This window comes from Arvicanthis niloticus, chromosome 24, assembly GCF_011762505.2.
Source record: "Arvicanthis niloticus isolate mArvNil1 chromosome 24, mArvNil1.pat.X, whole genome shotgun sequence".
In the NCBI taxonomy this organism is placed as follows: domain Eukaryota; kingdom Metazoa; phylum Chordata; class Mammalia; order Rodentia; family Muridae; genus Arvicanthis; species Arvicanthis niloticus.
The window spans coordinates 12125929-12146369 of record NC_133432.1 but is presented as its reverse complement, the minus strand read 5'-3'; the positions used below and the strand labels follow the sequence as shown (position 1 = coordinate 12146369).

The 20441-nt window shown below is 48.9% G+C and overlaps 1 protein-coding gene across 7 annotated transcripts in view; it reads right to left on the bottom strand.

Annotated features, from left to right (window-relative positions):
• Hectd4 (HECT domain E3 ubiquitin protein ligase 4) overlaps positions 1-20441 on the bottom strand; it is a 147733-nt gene that overhangs the window by 11592 nt on the left and 115700 nt on the right. For 6 of the 7 annotated variants that reach the window (XM_076922679.1, XM_076922683.1, XM_076922684.1 and 3 more), the window contains exons 55-66: positions 19812-19972; positions 17359-17540; positions 16036-16241; positions 15685-15815; positions 15233-15438; positions 13870-14049; positions 6925-8231; positions 5974-6181; positions 2990-3213; positions 2746-2897; positions 993-1099; positions 310-433 (exon numbers count right to left, since the gene is read on the bottom strand). In XM_076922679.1, the coding sequence (XP_076778794.1) occupies positions 310-433; positions 993-1099; positions 2746-2897; positions 2990-3213; positions 5974-6181; positions 6925-8231; positions 13870-14049; positions 15233-15438; positions 15685-15815; positions 16036-16241; positions 17359-17540; positions 19812-19972 (3188 nt within the window). The remainder of the gene's footprint in view (positions 1-309; positions 434-992; positions 1100-2745; positions 2898-2989; positions 3214-5973; positions 6182-6924; positions 8232-13869; positions 14050-15232; positions 15439-15684; positions 15816-16035; positions 16242-17358; positions 17541-19811; positions 19973-20441) is intronic. The other variant, XM_076922681.1, reaches the window with a different exon arrangement.

Sequence of the window (20441 nt, the reverse complement as noted above, 5' to 3'; positions counted from 1 at the left end):
GGCAATGGAGAGAGAGCAGGGGAAATCTGAGGAAGACGTTAGAATAAGCAGTGTCCTGGTCACGGACCAAATCGTGTGCTGCAAATTCAGTCTGATAGCATTTGGAGAAGTAATTATGATAATTACAGAAGTAATTAAAGCTAATTGAAATCATGCAAATGGGCCCAAAGACAACAGGCCTGATGTGCTTTTAAGGGAAAAGAGAGCTGGTTGTTGGTGGTACACACTTGTAATCCCCCAGCAGGACCAGAGCTAAGACATCTACCAGCCAAAATCAGGACTCAACTTACAGGACAGACAGTGTCTCACCTCTCAAAATGAAGATCATAACCACAGGATAGGATTGCCCTCCAGACACTGCGGATGTCTTGCTTGGCTCGATCAATGACGAATTTGTGAAATCCTTCCAGAGTTAGGTACTTTTCCTCAGGAACTGATGGCACAGCATTGCGTGCAGTCAGGGTGGAAAGGAAAAGCATGCACGGTCAAGGACGGGAAGCCTGCACACTGTGGTCTTCCAGTGTTTGTCCATGGTCAGCTCTACCTAGCTCCCTTTCCTGTGCTCCCTGGTATTATCTTGCTGTCCCCAGTTCAGTCAAAGTGTGACGCAGCCTCCGCACACTCAGCCTGCTACCCAGACTTCGCTATGACTTCCCATCTCCCCGTTTCTCCGAGTCTCAGAAGCACAAGGTTGACAAAACAATTTCTACAGCATGCACAGCTTCCTGTCTCTGCTGTCTTAGAGCCTCTCGTTGGTTCATGGGTTCAGGGAAGTACCTGGAGCAGATTTCCAACTCTTTATGTTTCAAGTTGTAACCACCCACTCGACACCTTATTTTTACCTCCCTTAAGCTGATGGCCATCACTGTCCTGTCTCAACTAAGTCTCAAAGGAGCAGAGACCATAAAGAGTTGGCCATCTCAGTGGGTGGTCTGTCCTAGAATGGGCTGCTGTCACCAAAGTGGAAGCCAGCTCTCCAGCCACTAATGTACCTTCTTGCTTTTTGGTGGGTGACTTTTCTGGATCCTTTTCATCTGGTTTGCTCTTCTCAGGTGACTTGGGCTTCACAGTTGGCTTCTTCTCACTTAATGCAGTCCTGCTACAGACCGAAGCTCAGCAATTAGGATGGGCATGTACATTCTGCCTCCCAACAGGAAACACAGAACCTCACACACACACACACCCCCAACTCTGGCGTGGGAGTCACCCGGGCTGAGTGTAAGGCCTTCTGGTTAGACTCTAAAGACAAATCAACCCTTTAAGATGTGAGTCTTTTCAGTCATTTCCTATATATGCAGAGTGGCACTGTTTGATAAAGCAGCCAGTACAAGATTAGCTACCTAGATTAAATCCAACTGAGTGAACTCACAAACTCGGCTTCTCAGCTATGCTCTCAAGAGACCATGGGGCAGCAGTGCCAAGTAGGACACAGATGGACAGCACTGTGTGCAGAACAGGGTGGCTAAGGAAAGGGTGTAGGATTGCTCTGGTCACTCATACAACTTCTCTAGACACACAGTGCAAGTGCTATCAGAACAGTGAGGGTATGAGCCATAAACTAAAGCTAGGCATGACAGCCAATGCCTGTGACGCCTGAGCTGATGTAGGACAGTCACTAGTCTGAGTCTAGCTGGGGCTTTAGAGTAAAAGTCTATCTTTGTGTTTGAAACAGGTCTTCACACAGGCTAGGTTGGAACACACTGAGTAGTAACTTTGAACTCTTGATTCTGTGTATACTCACAAAGAATGCACTCCTGACCTTGTCAGCCTTGAGACCCCACCTTAAGAAAATTATACTAAACATACATGAAAATTCAAATATGGGATATTTAGGGGAGAGGGCTTTGAAGTCAGGAAAGAGGGAAAGTGTATCTATTAACTTATTATCTATCTATCTATCTATCTATCTATCTATCTATCTATCTATCTCCAGATCTGTCTGTCTGTCTGTCTGTCTGTCTGTCTGTCTGTCTATGTAGTGCTGGCAAATGAACCCAGAGCCTCAAGCATACTTGGCAAATGCTCTACCACTGAGCTGTATCTCCAGCCCTATTTATTTATGTACTCATTCATTCATTCATTCATTCATTCACCCATTCATTCATCTGAGACAGGGCTTCACTATGTAGTCTTGGCTGGCCTGGCGTTGCTGTGTAGAACAAGCTGGCCTCACACTCATAGGGATTCAAGTGCCTCTGTCTTCTGAGTGCTAAGTTTAAAGGTGTGTGCTGCCATGGCTATTTCCAGTGCTCTTTTGACTCTCTGCTTTGAGACAACTTAGGAGCTCACTCTGGCCAGGTGGGCTTGAGCTTGTGATCTCTCTGCCACAGCCTCTTCTGAATTCTGTGCCAATTAAGACACAGCATGTATGACACATGCATATAAAGAGAAGGGCCTGGAGTCCTGCACACTCTGAGTGCACACTCTGCTGCTGGGCTGTGGCCCCAGCCCAAATCCGTTCTTCCCCACTTGCATTAGGAAAGCTTTCTAAGACGACTGCTTATGTGCATGGATAACATGGACTGGGTCCAATGGATGCACTGTCTAGGTGTTCTCAGTACTCACTGCTTGCCCGGTTTTTACTACACTCAGGCAGGGTCAAGGGTTAACTTGGAGTGGACAGAGCTGAGGACTGAAGGGACTGAAGGGACTTCAGGAGCAGGAGCTGAAGCCAGCCTTAATCTCTTGAGCAGCTGCTGGCAGGCCGCCCCAGCCATCCTCTTCCCAAGCTCCTTGAAGGCGCACCTGAGGCTGCTAAGCACAGCTTTGTCCTTGGCAGGCGGCTTGGTGACTGGCCGCTTGGTGCTCACCACCTTCACTGGGTGCTGCTCCTTCCCGGCTTTGCTGTACTTGCTCTTATCCAGCTTGGGCTTGGGCACGCCGTACTTCCTCAGGATCTGTGAAGCACAGAAGTGAACAGCAAGCTTCTCAGGCCAGGCCAGACACTGAGCCTTATGGCTAAGCACAGAGCATGTGGACAGCACGGTACCTGTGTGAGCTGGTCCTCCAGCACCTTCTTTGGAGGCCGGACATTGGTGAAGAAGAGGTGTAGGAGGTTGCCCGGGGTCTGGGAGTTGATCTGCTCTTTGCTAAGATAGATGTCAGAGACCCTGATGGGTTTGGCTGGTGTCAGGCTCAGGGTCTGCTCTGAGTGGGCACAGCTTTTAAATATTTCTGTCAGGACCTCTCTGGCCCCAGGCACCAGTTTCTCACCTGTTACAAAATAGGACATGGTTAAATACTCCTCATGAACATACTACATGAGGACACACTCTGCAGCCATCTTCTCTAGCAACTGCACATTTTGGTTTCAAATCAAGGTCTTACAGCTGAGCTTGGTCTTGAACTTCTGATCCTCTTGCCTAGCTAGCAACCACACATTTAGAAGATTAACAAATGTGTGTGCATGGTGGAAGTGTGTGCACCACATCATGTGTGTGGAGTTGAGGATAGCTTTGTAGTCAGTTTCCTCTGGTCAACATGGCATGGGGTTCAGGAGACGGCACTTAGGCAGCCAGCCTTTCCCAGCAAGCTCCTTTACTCACCGAGCCGTCCCTGCACAGCCTCTGTACATTGCTGCAGGCTTTCGACACACTGGGGAAGTAGCTAACTGAGTCCTGGTCCTCAGACTTTCACCCTAGTCACATGCTCGTTCTTCCTTGCAGTGCAGTGCAGAACTCTGAGCATGTCCTCTTGGCCAGCCTGCTGTCTTTTCTCTCCAGCTGCTTGGAAACCATGGGCCTCCTGGCTCCTCTGGACTCTGGGACTCATAGCTGCTATGCTCTCAGGCCTACTTGTCCGTACATTAACACACCTTAACTTAGTATTGTTTTATTTCTTGAAGGAGTGAACTACCACATTCAATCCACACTCAATCTGATTCTAATTTCAGACTTACTTCTATTTTATGTGCATGATTGTTTTGCCTACATGTAAGAATGTGTAACAGGAATGCCTAGTGTCAGAGGAGGGAAGAAAGGACACTAGATCCCCTGAAACTGGAGTTATGGATGGTTATAAACTGTCATGTTGGTGCTAGGAACCAGACCTAGGTCCTCTGCAAGAGCAACATGTGCCAGCTGAGTGAGCAGCTGTTCAGCTCCAGCTTATCTTAATTTAAACAGCAGCAAAGTACTAGACAATCCAAAGAAGGAGAGGAACACACAGGCAGTTAGGGCTTGTGGCAACTCAGAGAGAGGAAATGAATCACTGTGCTGCTAGAGAGCAGATGAGACTGGCAGGGTGCACAGAGAGAAAAGCTGGCTCTCAGTCTGGGCACAGTGCCACACACCTGGAATCTCACCACTCGGGAAGTTGAAGCAGGAAGACCCAGAGTTCAAGATCAGTCTTGGCTTCGTGGTGAGAGCACTGTGCATCTATGTGTCTAGGAGGGGTTGACAGCACTGTGCACGTGCGTGTCTAGGAGGGGGTGAGAGCATTATGCATGTGCATGTGTGGGGTGTGTGTGTGAGAGCACTGTGCATGTTTGTATCAGGGGAGAGTGAGAGCACTGTGCATGTGCGTGTGGGGGGTGAGAGCACTGTGCACGTGTGTGTCTAGGAAGGGGTGAGAGCATTATGCATGTGCATGTGGGGGGCGTGAGAGCACTGTGCAGCTTTGTGTCTGGGGGGGGGGTGAGAGCACTGTGCACTTGCGTGTCTAGGAGTGGGTGAGGATGAAGGCAGGGCAAAATGGGGCCAACGTCTGCATTAGCAAAGCCTTGAGCACCATCGGTATAAGGGCTGACTGCAAAAGAATAAGGAGCTAAAAGTGCATTCCAGATTCAAAGTGGGGGAGCCTCGGAAGCAATAATGAGAAGTGCTTGGGCATCCTGTAAATAAACCCTCTGCTGCTCATCTCCTAAGGGACAAAATATACCCTCAAAGGAGCACTGTAAGCCCTTGGGGGCAGCAAGACAGCTGCTTAGGCACAAAATGTAAGGCACCTCCCTCTAAACCTTATGACCAACAAGACATTCCACATCAACGGTGCTGTGTTACATTTGCTAGGGCCTGGGATGAAGAACCACTGGTGTTTTATTCATGTACTTCTTTTTGAGAGAGTGTGTGTATGTGTTTGCACCAGCACAAGTGTGGAAGTCAGAGGACAACTACTATAGTCCTTCCATCACAGTAGGTCCCAGGGATTAAACTCAGGCCACCGGGTTTAATGGCAGGCACATTTAGCCACTGAGTCATCTTGCCAGCCCTCCTTTGAGATGGGGTCTTATAGGCTGGTATTACACTCTTGAGCCCAGATGATCCTTCTGCCCTAGCCTCCCAGCTGCTGGGACCGCAAGGTGCTGGAAGATTTTACTATTTATGTGTATGAATGTTTGCGTGTATATATGTATGCGTACCACATGTGCGTGTGCCTGCTACCCACACACACCAAAAGAGGGCATTAGATACCCTGTAACTGGAATCACAGACTGCTATGAGCTACAATGTGGGTGCTGGGAACAGAACTCAGGTCCTCTGGAAGAGTAGCAGTGCTCTTAACTGCTGAGCTGTCACTCCAGCCCCTGGCTGAGGGGGGCATGAGTCCAGTAAACATAAGCAGACCTGTCTGAGGCTGCCCAGGACAGAACACAATACACTGAAACAAGGAAGCCCACAGTAGGCTGAGAGCAGGCAGAGGCCCCATCTCAGGGTCTCTAGCTAGAACACAGGCCAGTGTCAGCTACATTATGAATTCACAGCCAATCTGGATTATATGAGATTCTATTTTTAAAACCCAAATCTGGACCTGTGAGATGGCTCAGTGGGTAAGGGTGCCTGCCTCTAAGCTTGAGGAACTGAATTTGATCCCTGGGACCCACATAAGGAAAAAGAAGATGGATTACCACAAGTTATCCTCTGACCTCTACACAGGTACCATGATGGGCACTCACACTCACACACAAATACATACATGAAATTCAAAAATGAAAATGAAACTACAAATCCCAAATGCACACAGCCTCCAGCTCACCTTGAATGGACTTGTCATTGAAGTAGTCTTCCAGTCCCGGGCTCCCCTGAGTGTCGAATAGACTCTGACTCACCACCGACACAGTCAGGATCTCCTCCGTTGACATTTCCATTAGCTCGTCTTCACCGTCCAGACTTGACAGACCAATCAAATCATTATTGTTAAATAAACTTGCTCTGATTTTCTCAACTTTGGCTCGGGACCTTATCTGTATGAACAAGGAGAAAGGGTGAGCTCTGATGGGTCTGGCCTGGGGGCCATGGGCACTGCTGACTTTGCTCCTGGGAAGCTCCCTCCCAGTGCCAACATGGTCATTACAGAACAGCTCACCTGGGAAGCTCTGGAGCCTAAAGGCTGTCCAGTCCCCAGGAAGGTGGCCCAGCTGGGAGAGCCACTGATGAAAGTTCTTGCCCTTGGGCTTTATGTAGCCAAAGGAGCGGGCACTTACTCTTATAGTGGCGCTGGGGCGTGCGTGAGCCAGGGCTTCGTGCACACTAAACAAGTGCTGCACCCCAGTGCTGGGTTTTACCTTTGAGTCTAACTTGTGAAAGTGCAGGAAGTCATTAGATGCCTCACTCCTAAACAAGGTGGCCCAAGAAACACGAGGCATCTGAAGTAGCGATCACCTGGGCACACACAGCACCTGTACTCAGCACTCCTGGAGTACAGTGAACATGATTCTCATGCTACCACCATGCTAAGTGCCTCTCAAAACACAGCCATGATCCTGGAGTGCACCTGCCAGAGACCCTCACCCCACTCACAGCAATGAACTGCCTATGTTCTTAACACCAGACTGGATGTCCCTCTTAGAGTTGACCTCAAGAAAAGCAGCTGCTCAGAGTTGCCCAGAATCCCATGTTGCCTGCTAGCTAATGCCTTGGAAGTAACATGGAGAAGCCATGTTGGCCAGGTCAGGGATGAGCGGCTTTCAAGGCTGAGAGTTATTACCTCCACCACTGCAAAGCCTTTGATAGGGCGTGTTGTGAGAGGCTGGGTATCCAGGGACGTGACCGTGTACATTGAGCCCACGTCGGACAGAGATGCTGCCTCTGGATTGTCTAGAGGTTCCCCTAGGCTGCCCAGGCTGCCCAGGCTGCCAGTGCTGCACAAGGAAATGTCCAGGCTCTCCTGGCTGGACACTACATGGGGTTCCAACAGGACAGGAGGAACAGGAAGCTCCAGGCCCGAGGGCAGTGGGTCCACTGAGAGGTCACTAGCAGTCTGTGAGACACACTGGGAGCTGCAGACTGAGGCCTGGCTGGTGGAAGCTGAGGCACTGATGCTCATGGCGGGGGCCAGGCTGCTTGATGTGCTCCCCTCCAGGCTGTCCACACTGGGGAACCCCAGCAACTTGTCAGATTCCACCTTGCTGTCGCCACCCTCAGCCTTGTCTTTTGGCTTCTTGGGGTCCTCATCCTGCAGTGGGATGTAGATTTCATCTTTGAAGACGCCACCATGGGCATTGCAGGCCTTGCGGATGGCCCCTCGAACAACGGCCTCATCCAGGTGGGTGGGAATGCCAGAGATCACTAGCAGGCGACTATGGGCAGTGGGGCCTACCAGGGCCTGGCAGGCATCAGCAATGGCATCACTTGTTACACCCAGGCCTTGTGGGTCCTTTTTGGTAAGGTGCCGGAGGATGATGAGCAAGGTGAGGGCACGGTGGAACCATAGCATGTCCTCAGGCTTGCTACCCCCAATGCTAAGCATGGCCGAGTCTGCATCTGTGGCACGGGAGGACTGGCGCTTGTTGGAGGAGGAGGCCTTTTCCCGCTTCATCTTGACTTTCTTTCTCTTGGACAGGAGGCTAGGGCTCTGTGGTGTCTGTCCTGGGGAGGAGGAGGAGGAAGAGGACGAGTCACTGAGATTTGGGGTGGTCGTTGAGGTCACCCCGCTAGCTGTGACACTGATATTGGTAGGCAGGGTTACTTCCGCAACTGCCAGGCAGCCTTCCATGAGGGCGTGGAAGTAGGTGGAAAACCTGCCCTGGTCAACCCCAGCTGCTGCTCCAGAGCCCCCACAGGCACTGCTTGAGACCCAGCTCTGGGTCTCCTCATCGTACAGCTTGTGCAGCTCTGACTGTAAGGCCATCAGCATGGCCAGGCAGGGATTGAGCTGGAGGGCGATAGAGGAGGACAGGCCAGCTGGGTGCTTCCGCTGCTCCAGGGTATGCACTGTACGCAGGAGCTCAGCCAAGAGGTGGAAGACCAGCTCCTTCACACAGGCCGCCATGTCTGTGGTCCACAGGAAGTTTCCTGAGACAGACAGAAAAGAGAGTAAGCACACAAGCACTGCTCATCACTTCCCAGGAATAGCTAGCTCTGAGCTGTGATGGAACTTACAGATGGCACTCCAGTGCAGACTGGCCATGGCTTTTAGCCCATGCCTAAGGACAACACGCCCTGGCACCTGCTTCTGGAGCACGGGCCAGACAGCACTGCTTTGAAGAGGAGTGGTGAGAAGTCAGTAGATACTTCCCAAGATACAGGATGCCTGCTACTGGGGATGGATAACTCAGCTCACTCCCCTCACACACGCTGATAATGATTTAAAACTGCCCTAACTTAGTCAACTAGAGAGCCTTGCTGTGGGCTGAGCAGAGCTTGGGGGTCAGAGTGCTTGCCCAGCATGCTCAAGGACCTAGGTTTCACTCCTAGTACTGTTTGGCAGGAAAGGGAGAAAGAAAAGAACAGAGAAGTCTGAGTGAGGGGAAGAGAGGAAAGTGAGAAAAAAAGGAGGGAGGCAGCGGAGTAGAGAAGGAAGGAGGGAAAGGAGAGATAGGGAAGAAGGAAGAACCTTCAGAAAATCATTTTTTTAAGATTGGTTTTTATTTTTAAATAAAATTTATTAATTTTCAGTTTATATGTATGTGCACCCCTGCATAACTTTATTTGTATCATGTGTGTACGGGTATTCACGAGGTCAGAGGGGTCAGATCTCCTGGACCCAGAATTCCATGCTAGGTCCTCTGAAAGAAGAGTAAGTGCTCTTAACCACCGAGCCACCCCTCCAGCTCATGGTTCTTATTTTTATTTATTTGTGTGTTGTGTCTGTGTGTCTGTCAGCCATGTGTAGGCAGGTACCCACAAAGGCCAGAAGATGATTTCAAATCCCATGGAACTACAGTTATGGGTGGCTGTAAGCTACACTTGGATGCTGGGAACTGAGTCCCAGCCCTCTGGGAGAGCAGCAAAGCTCACCTGCTGAGCCTGCCCATACCTTATCCACCTATAGGAGAGCACTATCTCTCTTATACTCACCACCTTATCCACCTATAGGAGGGCACTATCTCTCTTATACTCATCACCTTATCCACCTATAGAAGAGTACGATCTCTCTTATACTCACCACCTTATCCACCTATAGGAGAGCACGATCTCTCTTATACTCATCACCTTATCCACCTATAGGAGAGCACGATCTCTCTTATACTCACCACCTTATCCACCTATAGAAGAGTACGATCTCTCTTATACTCACCACCTTATCCACCTATAGGAGAGTACGATCTCTCTTATACTCACCACCTTATCCACCTATAGGAGAGCACGATCTCTCTTATACTCACCACCTTATCCACCTATAGGAGAGCATGACCTCTCTTATACTCACCACCTTATCCACCTATAGGAGAGCACGATCTCTCTTATACTCATCACCTTATCCACCTATAGGAGAGCACTATCTCTCCTATACTCACCACCTTATCCACCTATAGGAGAGCACGATCTCTCTTATACTCACCACCTTATCCACCTATAGGAGAGCACGATCTCTCTTATACTCATCACCTTATCCACCTATAGGAGAGCACGATCTCTCTTATACTCATCACCTTATCCACCTATAGGAGGGCACTATCTCTCTTATACTCACCACCTTATCCACCTATAGGAGAGCACTATCTCTCTTATACTCACCACCTTATCCACCTATAGGAGAGTACGATCTCTCTTATACTCACCACCTTATCCACCTATAGGAGAGTACGATCTCTCTTATACTCACCACCTTATCCACCTATAGGAGAGCACTATCTCTCTTATACTCACCACCTTATCCACCTATAGGAGAGCACGATCTCTCTTATACTCACCACCTTATCCACCTATAGGAGAGCACTATCTCTCTTATACTCACCACCTTATCCACCTATAGGAGGGCACTATCTCTCTTATACTCACCACCTTATCCACCTATAGGAGAGCACGATCTCTCTTATACTCACCACCTTATCCACCTATAGGAGAGCACTATCTCTCTTATACTCACCACCTTATCCACCTATAGGAGGGCACTATCTCTCTTATACTCACCACCTTATCCACCTATAGGAGGGCACTATCTCTCTTATACTCATGTGTTATAGTTATGGCAAAGGTATATTAGTTTCCCATTTACAATAGGGATGTAAAAATTCCTTGAAAATTAAGTTTAGAAAAAGCAAGAGGCTGGGGAGTCAGCTCAGTTGGTAAAATGCTTGCTGTAAAAGCATGAAGAACTGAGTCTGACTCTCACACCCACACATAAGCTGGGCACAGTGTAACTCCAGTTCTCTGGCAGACAGGTGCTTGTTGTGTGGCCAGCCACCTCCAGATTCAGTAAGAGACTCTTTCAAAAACTAAAATGGGGAACAACCGAGAAAGACACCTAACAATGACCTCTGATTTCCACATGCATGTGCACTTGCACATATGCGCGCGCACACACACACACACACACACACACACACACACACACACACACAGAGAGAGAAAGAGAGAGAGAGAGGGGGGGGGTTAAGTGTGGCTGTACATTCCTATAATTCAAGAGTTCTGAAAATAGAGGCAGAAGGAACAGGAATTCAAAGTCATCTTCAGCTACACAGCAATTTCAAGACCACGCTGGCCAAATGAGATTTAGTTTCAAAAAATCAAATAGCAAACAAGAAACTACCAAGAGACAAAAAGAGGTAGAAAAAGGAGAAGGAAGAGGAGGAGGAAGAGGAGGAGGAAGAAGAGGAAGAGGAAAAAGAGGAGGAAGAAGAGGATGAAGAAGAGGAAGAAGAAGAGGGAGAAGAAGAAGGGGAGGGAGAGGAAGAAGAAGGAGGAGAAGGAGGAGGAGGAAGAATTCCCAACTGAGCAAAGCAGAAAAGAGCTTACATTCTCCAGGCACAACTCACGGTACAAGAGAGTTGTGAAGGGAGCATGACAATGACTCTCTTTAAGGAAAAATTTATCAAAAAAGATGTCACAGGCTGGGGATGTATTTCAGATGGTAGAGTGCCTGCCCAGCATATATAAGGTCTTGTGTTTGATCCAAAACAAGACACACATAGCCCAGAGACACATGTAATCCCTGCACTCAGAAGGTAGAGACAGGAGAATAGGAAGTTTGAGATCATTCTTGCCAACATAGTGAGTTCCAGGCTAGCCTGGGCTACATAAGATCTTGGCTTAATGAAAATCCTAAATTGCAGGATATTTGATCACACTGTGAATCCCAGGATGATGTTATTTACTGGAAAAACTGTTTTTAATTGTGATATGGCTCAACCCTAGCACACCCCTTTAATCCAGGAGCTTCCTGTTTATTGTAAAGAAGATTAAATAAAGTCAACCACAGGTTAAGAGGCAGAGCAAGCAACCAGTTGACAGGAAGTGAACTTAGGAAAGAAACAAGAGTAAAAAGAAGTCAGAAAGATGGCTAGACACGCAGAAGTAGAGGAGAGACATTCGGTTGAGGGTTTGAGATGGCTTCTACAACTGAGCTCCTTTCCTCTTTGGACAGCAGCTGAGGAGGAAGGTCAGCTGAGTGCGTCCTCTGCTTCTCTGAGCTAGCAGGTGTGCACCCCAGCATCTTGCTCCTGAGTCTTTATTGGTAAAAATCAAACATTTGAGATTTTGTCAAAAACAACAATCTTACGTGATGGGAAGAAAGGGTTTATGGGAAAGAGAAGCAACAAGAGATGATAATGAGGAAGGAGAGTGTGTGACTTAAGAAACATCGTGTATGAAACTGAGCAATAAAGTTAAAAAAACAAAACCAAGAAGCTGTGCCAAGATCTCTCCGTGTCAGATATGCACACGATCTGCAGGGTTAGGGAACTGAACTCAGGCCTCTGTATGTGCTAGGCAGGCCCTTGGCCCGCTGTGCTACCGCTCCGGCTCCCAAATGCTATTCACGTTGCCTGGAACTTGACGGAGGCAGAAGCCAAAGTCTGTGAGCAACTATGAGGACAGTGAACATTCTGGCCCATGTCCCGTGGAGGCAGCTGAGTCTACAGCTACAGGGGAGTAAACTGCAGCTGGTTCTAATCAGACGGCCTTGCACTGGGTAGAGCTCTTCTGGGGCCCCCAAGGCTGCTGCTGCTCAGGTGCAGTCTTCTGGGGAGGCTGGGAGCTTCCTGCTCTCCTGGGAGAACACTGCTTGCAAGTTCTTACTGACAACAAGTTTGTGGAGTTCCTGTGCCTGCCTTGTGTCTAGGTTCAAGTCTTATGTCACCCCCACCATGTCTTCACCCCCCCCATTCCCCCCCTCCATGGTGGCACAGACATCTGCTCCTACAAGAAGTACTGCCCAGGATACCTTGAATGTCCTACAGGCTTAACATAGATGCCACTGTTGAAAACTTGGAAGGATCACAAAAAAGTTTACTGCTCTAGATTGATTTGGGTTTTTTTTTTTGAGATAAAAATAAAAATTTATGGTGGTGTCCAGCTTTAATCCCAGTTTGAGGCCACCTGGTTTTCACACAGCAGCCAGGCAGCTACAAAGTGAGACACTGTCTACATTAAAAAAAAAGAAAAGAAAAGAAAAGAAAAGAAAAGAAAAAAAAGCAACATGACAAAAGCATTATAGGCCTGGCAAGACATCGTGTGACAGTGACCAGTCAGGCTTGGTGTTTCCTCTGCTTATCACTTCAATGACACGTGGCCCCGAGGCACTGGGGTTTGCTGTGGTTCGTTTTCCTTTTCAGCAGGGAGGGTTCCATTCCTCTCTACCCATCACCCTGACTCCAACATCTCCAAATTGCTGGGTTTGCTTTAGCACAGACACCTGAGGTCTGTGCCTCTAGTCACTCAGCCCCCACTTTATGTCCTGACTAGTCTCAACAGTCATCAGTGGACTCACCCCTAAACCATGAACAGGCCAACTGTGGATTAAAGTTTAATGTTTACTTCAAATATTTTGGAAGTAAGTTTGCACGTGATAAGTTGGCATTTGTGAGTGTGGTGTGCTTGAAGCTGTCTGCGGCCCTGTGGCTGTCGCGTTCCATCTGGGAGCGCTGCTCACATCCATGCTGACCTTCACCGTCACAGTTAGAACCGACAGGGAGGGCATCATGCAAACATTTACATTTTGGTGGTGGTGTTTTTAGATAGGGTCTCACTGTGTAGTTCTGGCTAGCCTAGAACTCACTATGTAGACCAGGTTGGACTCAAACTCAGAGAGATCTGCCTGTTTCTCCCTCCATGCCTGGCAAATATTTAACACTTTAAGGCACGACAATATTATTCTTTGCTTCATGGGTGGCTGCCACTATGTATGTGTGTGTGTGCGTTTGTGTATATATGTATAAATGTGTATATATGTGTGTATGTGTGTGTATGTATGTGTGTGTATGTATGTGTATGTATGTGTGTATGTATATGTGTGTATGTATATATGTGTGTATGTATGTGTGTATGTATGTATGTATGTATGTATGTATATGTGTGTGTATGTGTGTGTATGTATGTGTGGTACAGTGGTGACACCTGGCAGAGCACAGACTTGGAGTCAGGCCTGGGTGTAACATCTGCTCCCAAGCCCACCTTCAATGGCAGTGCTCTGTCAGGCTGTAGCTCTGGGGTGACCAGCAGCCCACCCCAATCCACCCCTCCACACTTGTTCCAAGAAATAGCACCTCACCCAGCAGTTCTACCACGTGCAGGAGGACGGAGGCAGGGATGCTGTCAGGCTCGTCCTCTGACTTCCCTTCGCTGTCCTCGGATTTCCAGGACAACAGCTGCTCAGCAAAGGCCATCGCCAGAGGGAACTCCAGGGGCAGAGAGTGCAAGACCAGCACTGCTCCAGGAGGTGGGGACACTCCTAAGAGAAGGGCCCAGAAAAAACTGTGTGATTGGCTGCATCTGACCCAAGTACATCTGAGAAAGCACCTGCTGCCCAGTGTCTCCAGGCAGACTTATATGCAGGTGTGGCAACCAGAAGCCAGCCCTGGACTGCACCTGCTCTTGTGACAATGGAACACAGGGCAGCTACTGGGCAGCAGGGCATGATTGCTTCCATCTGTCCCCTAGCCCCTGCAAGGCAGAGGTAGGAAAAGTTTGTATTTGGAGCCAATCTGGGCTCCATAGCAAAATAAATAAGGAAGTAGTAAGTGAGGAAAGGAAAAGATTCCCAGTGCCTCAAGACCCACAACTCCAGGAGGTGGTGCACACCTTCAATCCCAGTACATGGAGGCAGAGAGGCAGGTGAAGCTCTATGAGGCCAGCCTGGTCTATACAGTGAGTTCCAGGATAGCCAGAGTTACATAGAGAGATACTCTCTTTAAAAAGAAAGAAAGAAAGAAAGAAAGGAAGAAAGGAAGAAAGAAAGAAAGAAAGAAAGAAAGAAAGAAAGAAAGAAAGGAAGAAAGGAAGAAAGGAAGAAAGAAAGGGAGAAAGAGGCAAAGAAAATTAAAAGAAGACACTGTGAAGTTGTTGGGTGGTGACAAGATCATAAGGAAGTATCCCTTCATCCCATGATGGCATGTGACTCAAGGGCAGGCTGGGAGACCTGTACCCATCACTCTGGCTGGAAGTTCAACTAGCTCTAAGGACTATCTCAGGCAGATACACGCTGTTCTCATTAAAAGGGAGAGTGGAAGTCTGGAATTATGATTTCTCTCCTTTCAGCTGGTTTTGAGGAAGATAGCTTCAAGACCCCCAAACCCCAGGCCAGAGAGAAGACCAGCAAGGTGCTCAGAGGCCACGTCAGACACTAGAGGATTTGTAACAAAAGCTCCAGGAACATTCAATAGCAATTGCTGGAGCCTGTGAGGGCCTCAGGGATGAGACTGCTGCTCTGTGCAGACAGCTCCCGGAACACTCAGGTGGAAGGAAGCAATCCCTCTGTGCCTGGGCAGCCTCTGCCAGCCTGTAATCTGCTGTCTCAAACACTGTTCCCACTGTTTCTTTCTTCATGCAGCCATCGGGCCCGGGAGCCCCCCCAAAGGCAGGCCAGCAGAGCACTCTTGCCTGCCATACATCAGTGTGAGCTGAGAGGCACTCACCTAGTTTTATGTGGACTTTGTCTGTGGAGAGAACCACGGAAGGGTACTGGTCAGCTGTGGGTGGAGGGGCGAGCCCAGTGTTGGCTGGGGAGGCGTCTCGAGGGTAGCAGGCAGCCTCAATGAGGTTCAGCTGGCCGGTGCGCTTCACTTTGTGGCCAAGCCCATAGACGAGCACACGTGCCCACGGAGCCTTGTACAGAGAGGAGCTGAGAGGAAGTGGGGGTTAAGACAGACGTGGCCAGGCCATGCACTGGGCATAAGTCATCCACCACCTTTAGAAGGCTGCTCTCTATAGCCTAGTTCCCCACAGAAGGAGATGGAGAGCTAGCTTTAAGGACAGTGTGCAGCTGAGGGCAAAGGCAGCTGGAGACATGTTCCTAGGCAGTGCTGCAGGAATGAATCCACTCAGCTTTCTCTCCCCAGCACCATCTTCTGGAGAAAGAATAACTTACTCTTTGCGGAATCCAGACTGACTTTCTTTGCAAGACACAACAACAAAAGCCGCTCCAGGGAAATTCACATCCATACTGACTTTGGACTCGGAAACTGGGAATTCCTCGGAGGGGAACTGCTCTGGTGCTGTCTGAAAGGATACACATAATGAGCAAGTGTGGGCCAGACACAGGTATCTTCTCGCCTTATCCAGGACACATGCTGCAATCCATGCAAGAGGCTGGCGCCTCTGGGGGAGAAGGCCGCCTGAAGCGGAAAAGCTCCAGCAGAAGCGCTGCCAGGGTGGATTGTGGGAGAGCACTGCTTATTCAGTGGTGTCCACAGCTGGGGCCGTGAGCTCTGGCCTGTACCTGCAGGAAGGCGCAGATCTGCTTTGTCAGCTCCAGAAGGCTGTCCTCGCCCTGGTGTAGGGTGCGGGTGATGGCCACGCCGAGCCACTCCCTCAGCGTCTGTGAGTTGCCCTGGTAGAAGAGGTCGGTGGCAGAGCAGCTCTGTGAGTGGATGCAGTGCTGCAGAGACTGTGCCAGGAGGATGGAGCTGGAGCTGATGGTGCCATCTGTGGGCAGGAGAGGGAAGGGACAATGGTACAACCACAGCAGCCAGTCATGGAGGGAGGGAGTGACCCCAGAAGGAATGTGTGCACTGGGCATGGGAGATAGCGATGCCTGGGCCATCAGGGCAGTATGAGGGAGTCACCAGCATTGGCCTTGAAACTTGTGCTTTCTCTCCAGCAGTACCACAGTGTTCCAAATGTATATGTACAACATGTTCACGCATGCACGTGTGTGTGCATGCCTGTGGAAGCCAGCGGGGTGTCTTCTTTGGTAGCTCTTCATCATAGTTTTTGAGTCAGGGTCCCTGACTGGACTTGACTAATACATGTAGTCAGTGAGCCCCAGGGATCCTCTTATCTTTGTTTCCCTCACGCTGACACCACGAATGCATACCAGTGAGCCCAGCTTTTTATGTGGGTGCTGGTGACTGGAATTTAGGATCCTTATGTGTGTAGCCATCTCCCCTGCTAAGTCTCTTAGAGACCAACATGGGGTAGCCTATCCAGCTGCTCTGGGACAGCCTTGGCTCCACTAAGGTATGTCGAGGTACGTGTGACTACTGAGACTTCAAGGCAAAGCTCCATTTCTCTAAGGTCCATTTCTCTAAGCGGGCTGGTGAAGGTTGGTGATGTCAGGCTAGTGAGGCGGTGGTTGGCATACACTGACTGGGATCCGGAGGATGTCTAAGATGCCATGGGCTCACAGTGTTGCTTGGAACAGGGTCTGGGGAGGGGCCTGTGCCTCCCACCTTGAGTGCTCAGAGGTAAAAGAGAAGGTGATGCATCAGAGGTGGACAGAGGAGCCCTTAGTCCAGGGCTAATGAAGGATTCCCTTAGCACTGCCCAGATGGGCACAAAAAGCCCCTACCCAGGCTTAGCTGTCTCACAGGAGCAGCTATAGAGCAGGTCCTGCCAGAGGAAGCTGTCTGACTCTCTTGACAGCAGCCCCATGTTCAGTGAGCGCTCAGTGGGTCATTACATGACTATGGTGACAGTGCACCTCAGTTGTCTAAGAGCAGTTACATGGCTACCACAGGCCTCTGTGACTCTCCATGGAGAACTAGGATGCTAGTGAGACCATGCTCAACCTTGGTGCTCTTTTCCTCGAGCCAGATCTTACCTGGGAGGGGAGGAGCAAGGAGCTGATTGGATAGGAGCTGCAGGTGCTCTAACGTAATGTCTCGGATGGCAGGGATGTGGAAGAGCCGAGTGAATAAGTGAGGTAGCTTGGGGGCGAAGATGTTGAGCAGGGCCATGCGGCAGTACAGCCGGGCAAGCGCAGCCTCACATCGCAGCAGCTCTCTGAGGGAAAGGAAAGTTGAGACACCCTGAGTGTGTTGACGGTCTGGCCCTCACACCTGAGTAGAGCTCTTGGGGGTGGCATGGGGTCAACAATGAGGATGATGTCACTATATCAAAGGCTTCTCTTCTGGCCCTATGATCTGTGTTTCAAGTAACTCATTTGAGTTTTAAATAAAAGCCACAATAGTTTTCTTCAAGTTTTTTTTTTTTTCACCTCAACTCAAAAACACTCTGGAAAAAGAAATGAAAATAACCATCTGCACAAAGGCTTGTTAACATACGTTCACAGCAACAGTGTTTATAAGGGCCATATAGAGAGGGCCAAATCCACATGACTGACTGACAAGGTAACACAGATTGGCAGTCAGCATGAGAGAGGTACAGAGAACCCGACACAGAAACCAGTTCAGTGTGCAGACAACAGAAAGACCAAGGAGGGAAGCCGCCTCAGAGGCTCCCAGGGCGCTATGAGAGAAGCACAGGTCTTACGTCCTCCCTCCATCGAGAAGCCACAGGAAGATGCCCTGACACTACCCTTTCACAGTGCTCGAGAGCATCAGCTGCCTCCGCAGGGGTCTAGACTAGCGCTTCTCAACCTTCCTTATGTTGCAGTGACCCCTAGTCACAAAAACATTTTGTTGCTACTTCATAACTGTAATTCTGCTACTGTTAGGAATTATAATATAAATATTTGAAATGCAGGATATCTGATCTGCAGCCCCTGCTAAACAGTCATTCAACCCACAAAGGGGTCATGACTCCAAAATTGAGAACCTCTGGTCTAGAAAGATGTCAAGGGCTGAGAGGTCGCAGCTGAGGAAGAGATGGCTCCTGTGGACCCTCCAGACTTGAGAGGACCAGAGAAGGAAGCTGTGGATGAAACCGAATTCTTCCACCCCACACACCACATTTGGGTTATCTGAACTCTTTCCTCAGCCTCAAGCAGCCTTGGTCCAGCTGCCCTGAAAAGGCACTGCAGGTGGCGAAGAGGAACTGCACAGGCAGGGGAGCCCAGAGCTCTACCTCAGGTTGTCTCAACGGTGCTGGCAGTCAGTGTGCACACACACCTGCACTGTCACTTGACCTTTGTGGATGACAGGCATGCTGGCCTCCCTGCTCTGTTGTCTGCTTAACTGTGGCCTGTATTTTTGTTGTTGTTGTTGTTTTTGTTTTCTGTTGTTTTTGAGGTAGGTTATCAGTATGTAGCCCTGGTTGTCCTGAAACTCCCTCTGTATATCAGAATAGCCTTGAACAGAGATTTGCCTGCCTCCTCCTCCTGAGTGCTGGGATTAAGTGCTTCACTACACTTGGCAGAGGCCTGTTCGGATCTGGTGACTGAGCTTTAGACAACCCTACAAAATAACATACTATTTCAGTGGAACAGCAAATATTGGAAGCCTGGAACTGCCAGACAGAGCCAAGCTAGGCAGGGTGGCTTACTGCAATAATCTTAGCACTTGGGAAGCAGTGACAAGAGGCTTGGCTATGTGGGTTTGAGGCCAGCCAGGACTAAGAGGGAGGAGGAGTCAGAGACATACTCAGTTCAGTTCCACACTGATGCTCTGGAGAGAAATTTGTTTGGTGTTGCTGACTGCACTTTAGCTAGGGCTCCATGTGTCAGATATGGGTGCTTCTTGAGCTATGGGTCTGGAGAGGAGGACCTGCAACTCTAAAGGACAGGGAGTGTGAACAAGGTCTGCAGAGGCCTTCATTAGAGAACGCACTTGTTATTCTGCCTTCTCAACTGCAGCAGGGATTTATATGAGGAAGGAATGAGTCATACAGGAATTTTTATTTATATTTCATTTTTAATAAACACAACTCTTGGCTGGCCTCCAACTCACATTATTTAATAACGTGTGGCAGGGAATGGTGACTGATCATCGCTAGGTGTTCACCTGTAGAGGGCAGGCATGTCTCTACTGCAGCCTTGTCCCTTTTTGCATGGTACCACATACACAGCCAGTGTTGAGGGTACATTTGGTCACCAAGAAAGAGACAGCTGGTTGCTTCTCTCCCATGGATGAACTAGAGGTCTCATCTGGTCCCTCCTGACTTCTTTCCTCTGCATGTCTTTATCTCTCTAGTGGGCTCTGTCCCAAGTATACAACAGAATGCATGTGACATAGGCCATGTGCTTCTAGACAGGTCTTTTCTTCCCCACCCCCTGCAACTGTGCAATTGCTGTCCCTCCTCCCAACTCTTAGCTTTGAAGAAAAAGCCTTCTAGTCAAGCATCTATTCCTTCAAAGAGAGAAAAGCTCAGCTTTACCTGTGAATTTGAAGGTTGGTATTATCCAGTGTGACCAGCCCATTAGTGGCAGTCCTCCGGTAGCCTGCAGGGGGCCTTTCTAGCATGTCGATGGGGTACCAGTACCGCACCAACACCCCTTCACTCCGGAGGTATGTCTCTACCTGCACCAATTCATTCACCTGCAGGGAGAAGTACATATCCAACCTGCTGTTCTGAGAACTGATTTTGTTTTTCAAGTTCATACAAAGACATGTAGATATTAAATCTCTAGGTATTATGTTATACCTTGTATCTAGTTGCTATTTTATGAACAAAATTAACGAACCCAAAGAGAATTTACAATACACATTTATTTAATCTCCCCACCACCAAAGTATTTTTTTTTTTTAAGGCATGGTCTTATTGTGTACCCCTTGCAGGTCTGGAACTCAAGAGATCCACCTGCCTCTGTCTTAATTCTAGAGTGCTAGAATTAAGGGTGTATAATACACCTAGCTAAAAGATTAATTTTTATTATTTTAATTACATATATGTACACTCTCCCCCCTCTCTAGAGAGAGAGATAAAGAGAGTGTGTGCATGTGTGTGTATACATATATATGTGTGTGTGTGTGTATATATATATATGTGTGTGTGTGTGTGTGTGTG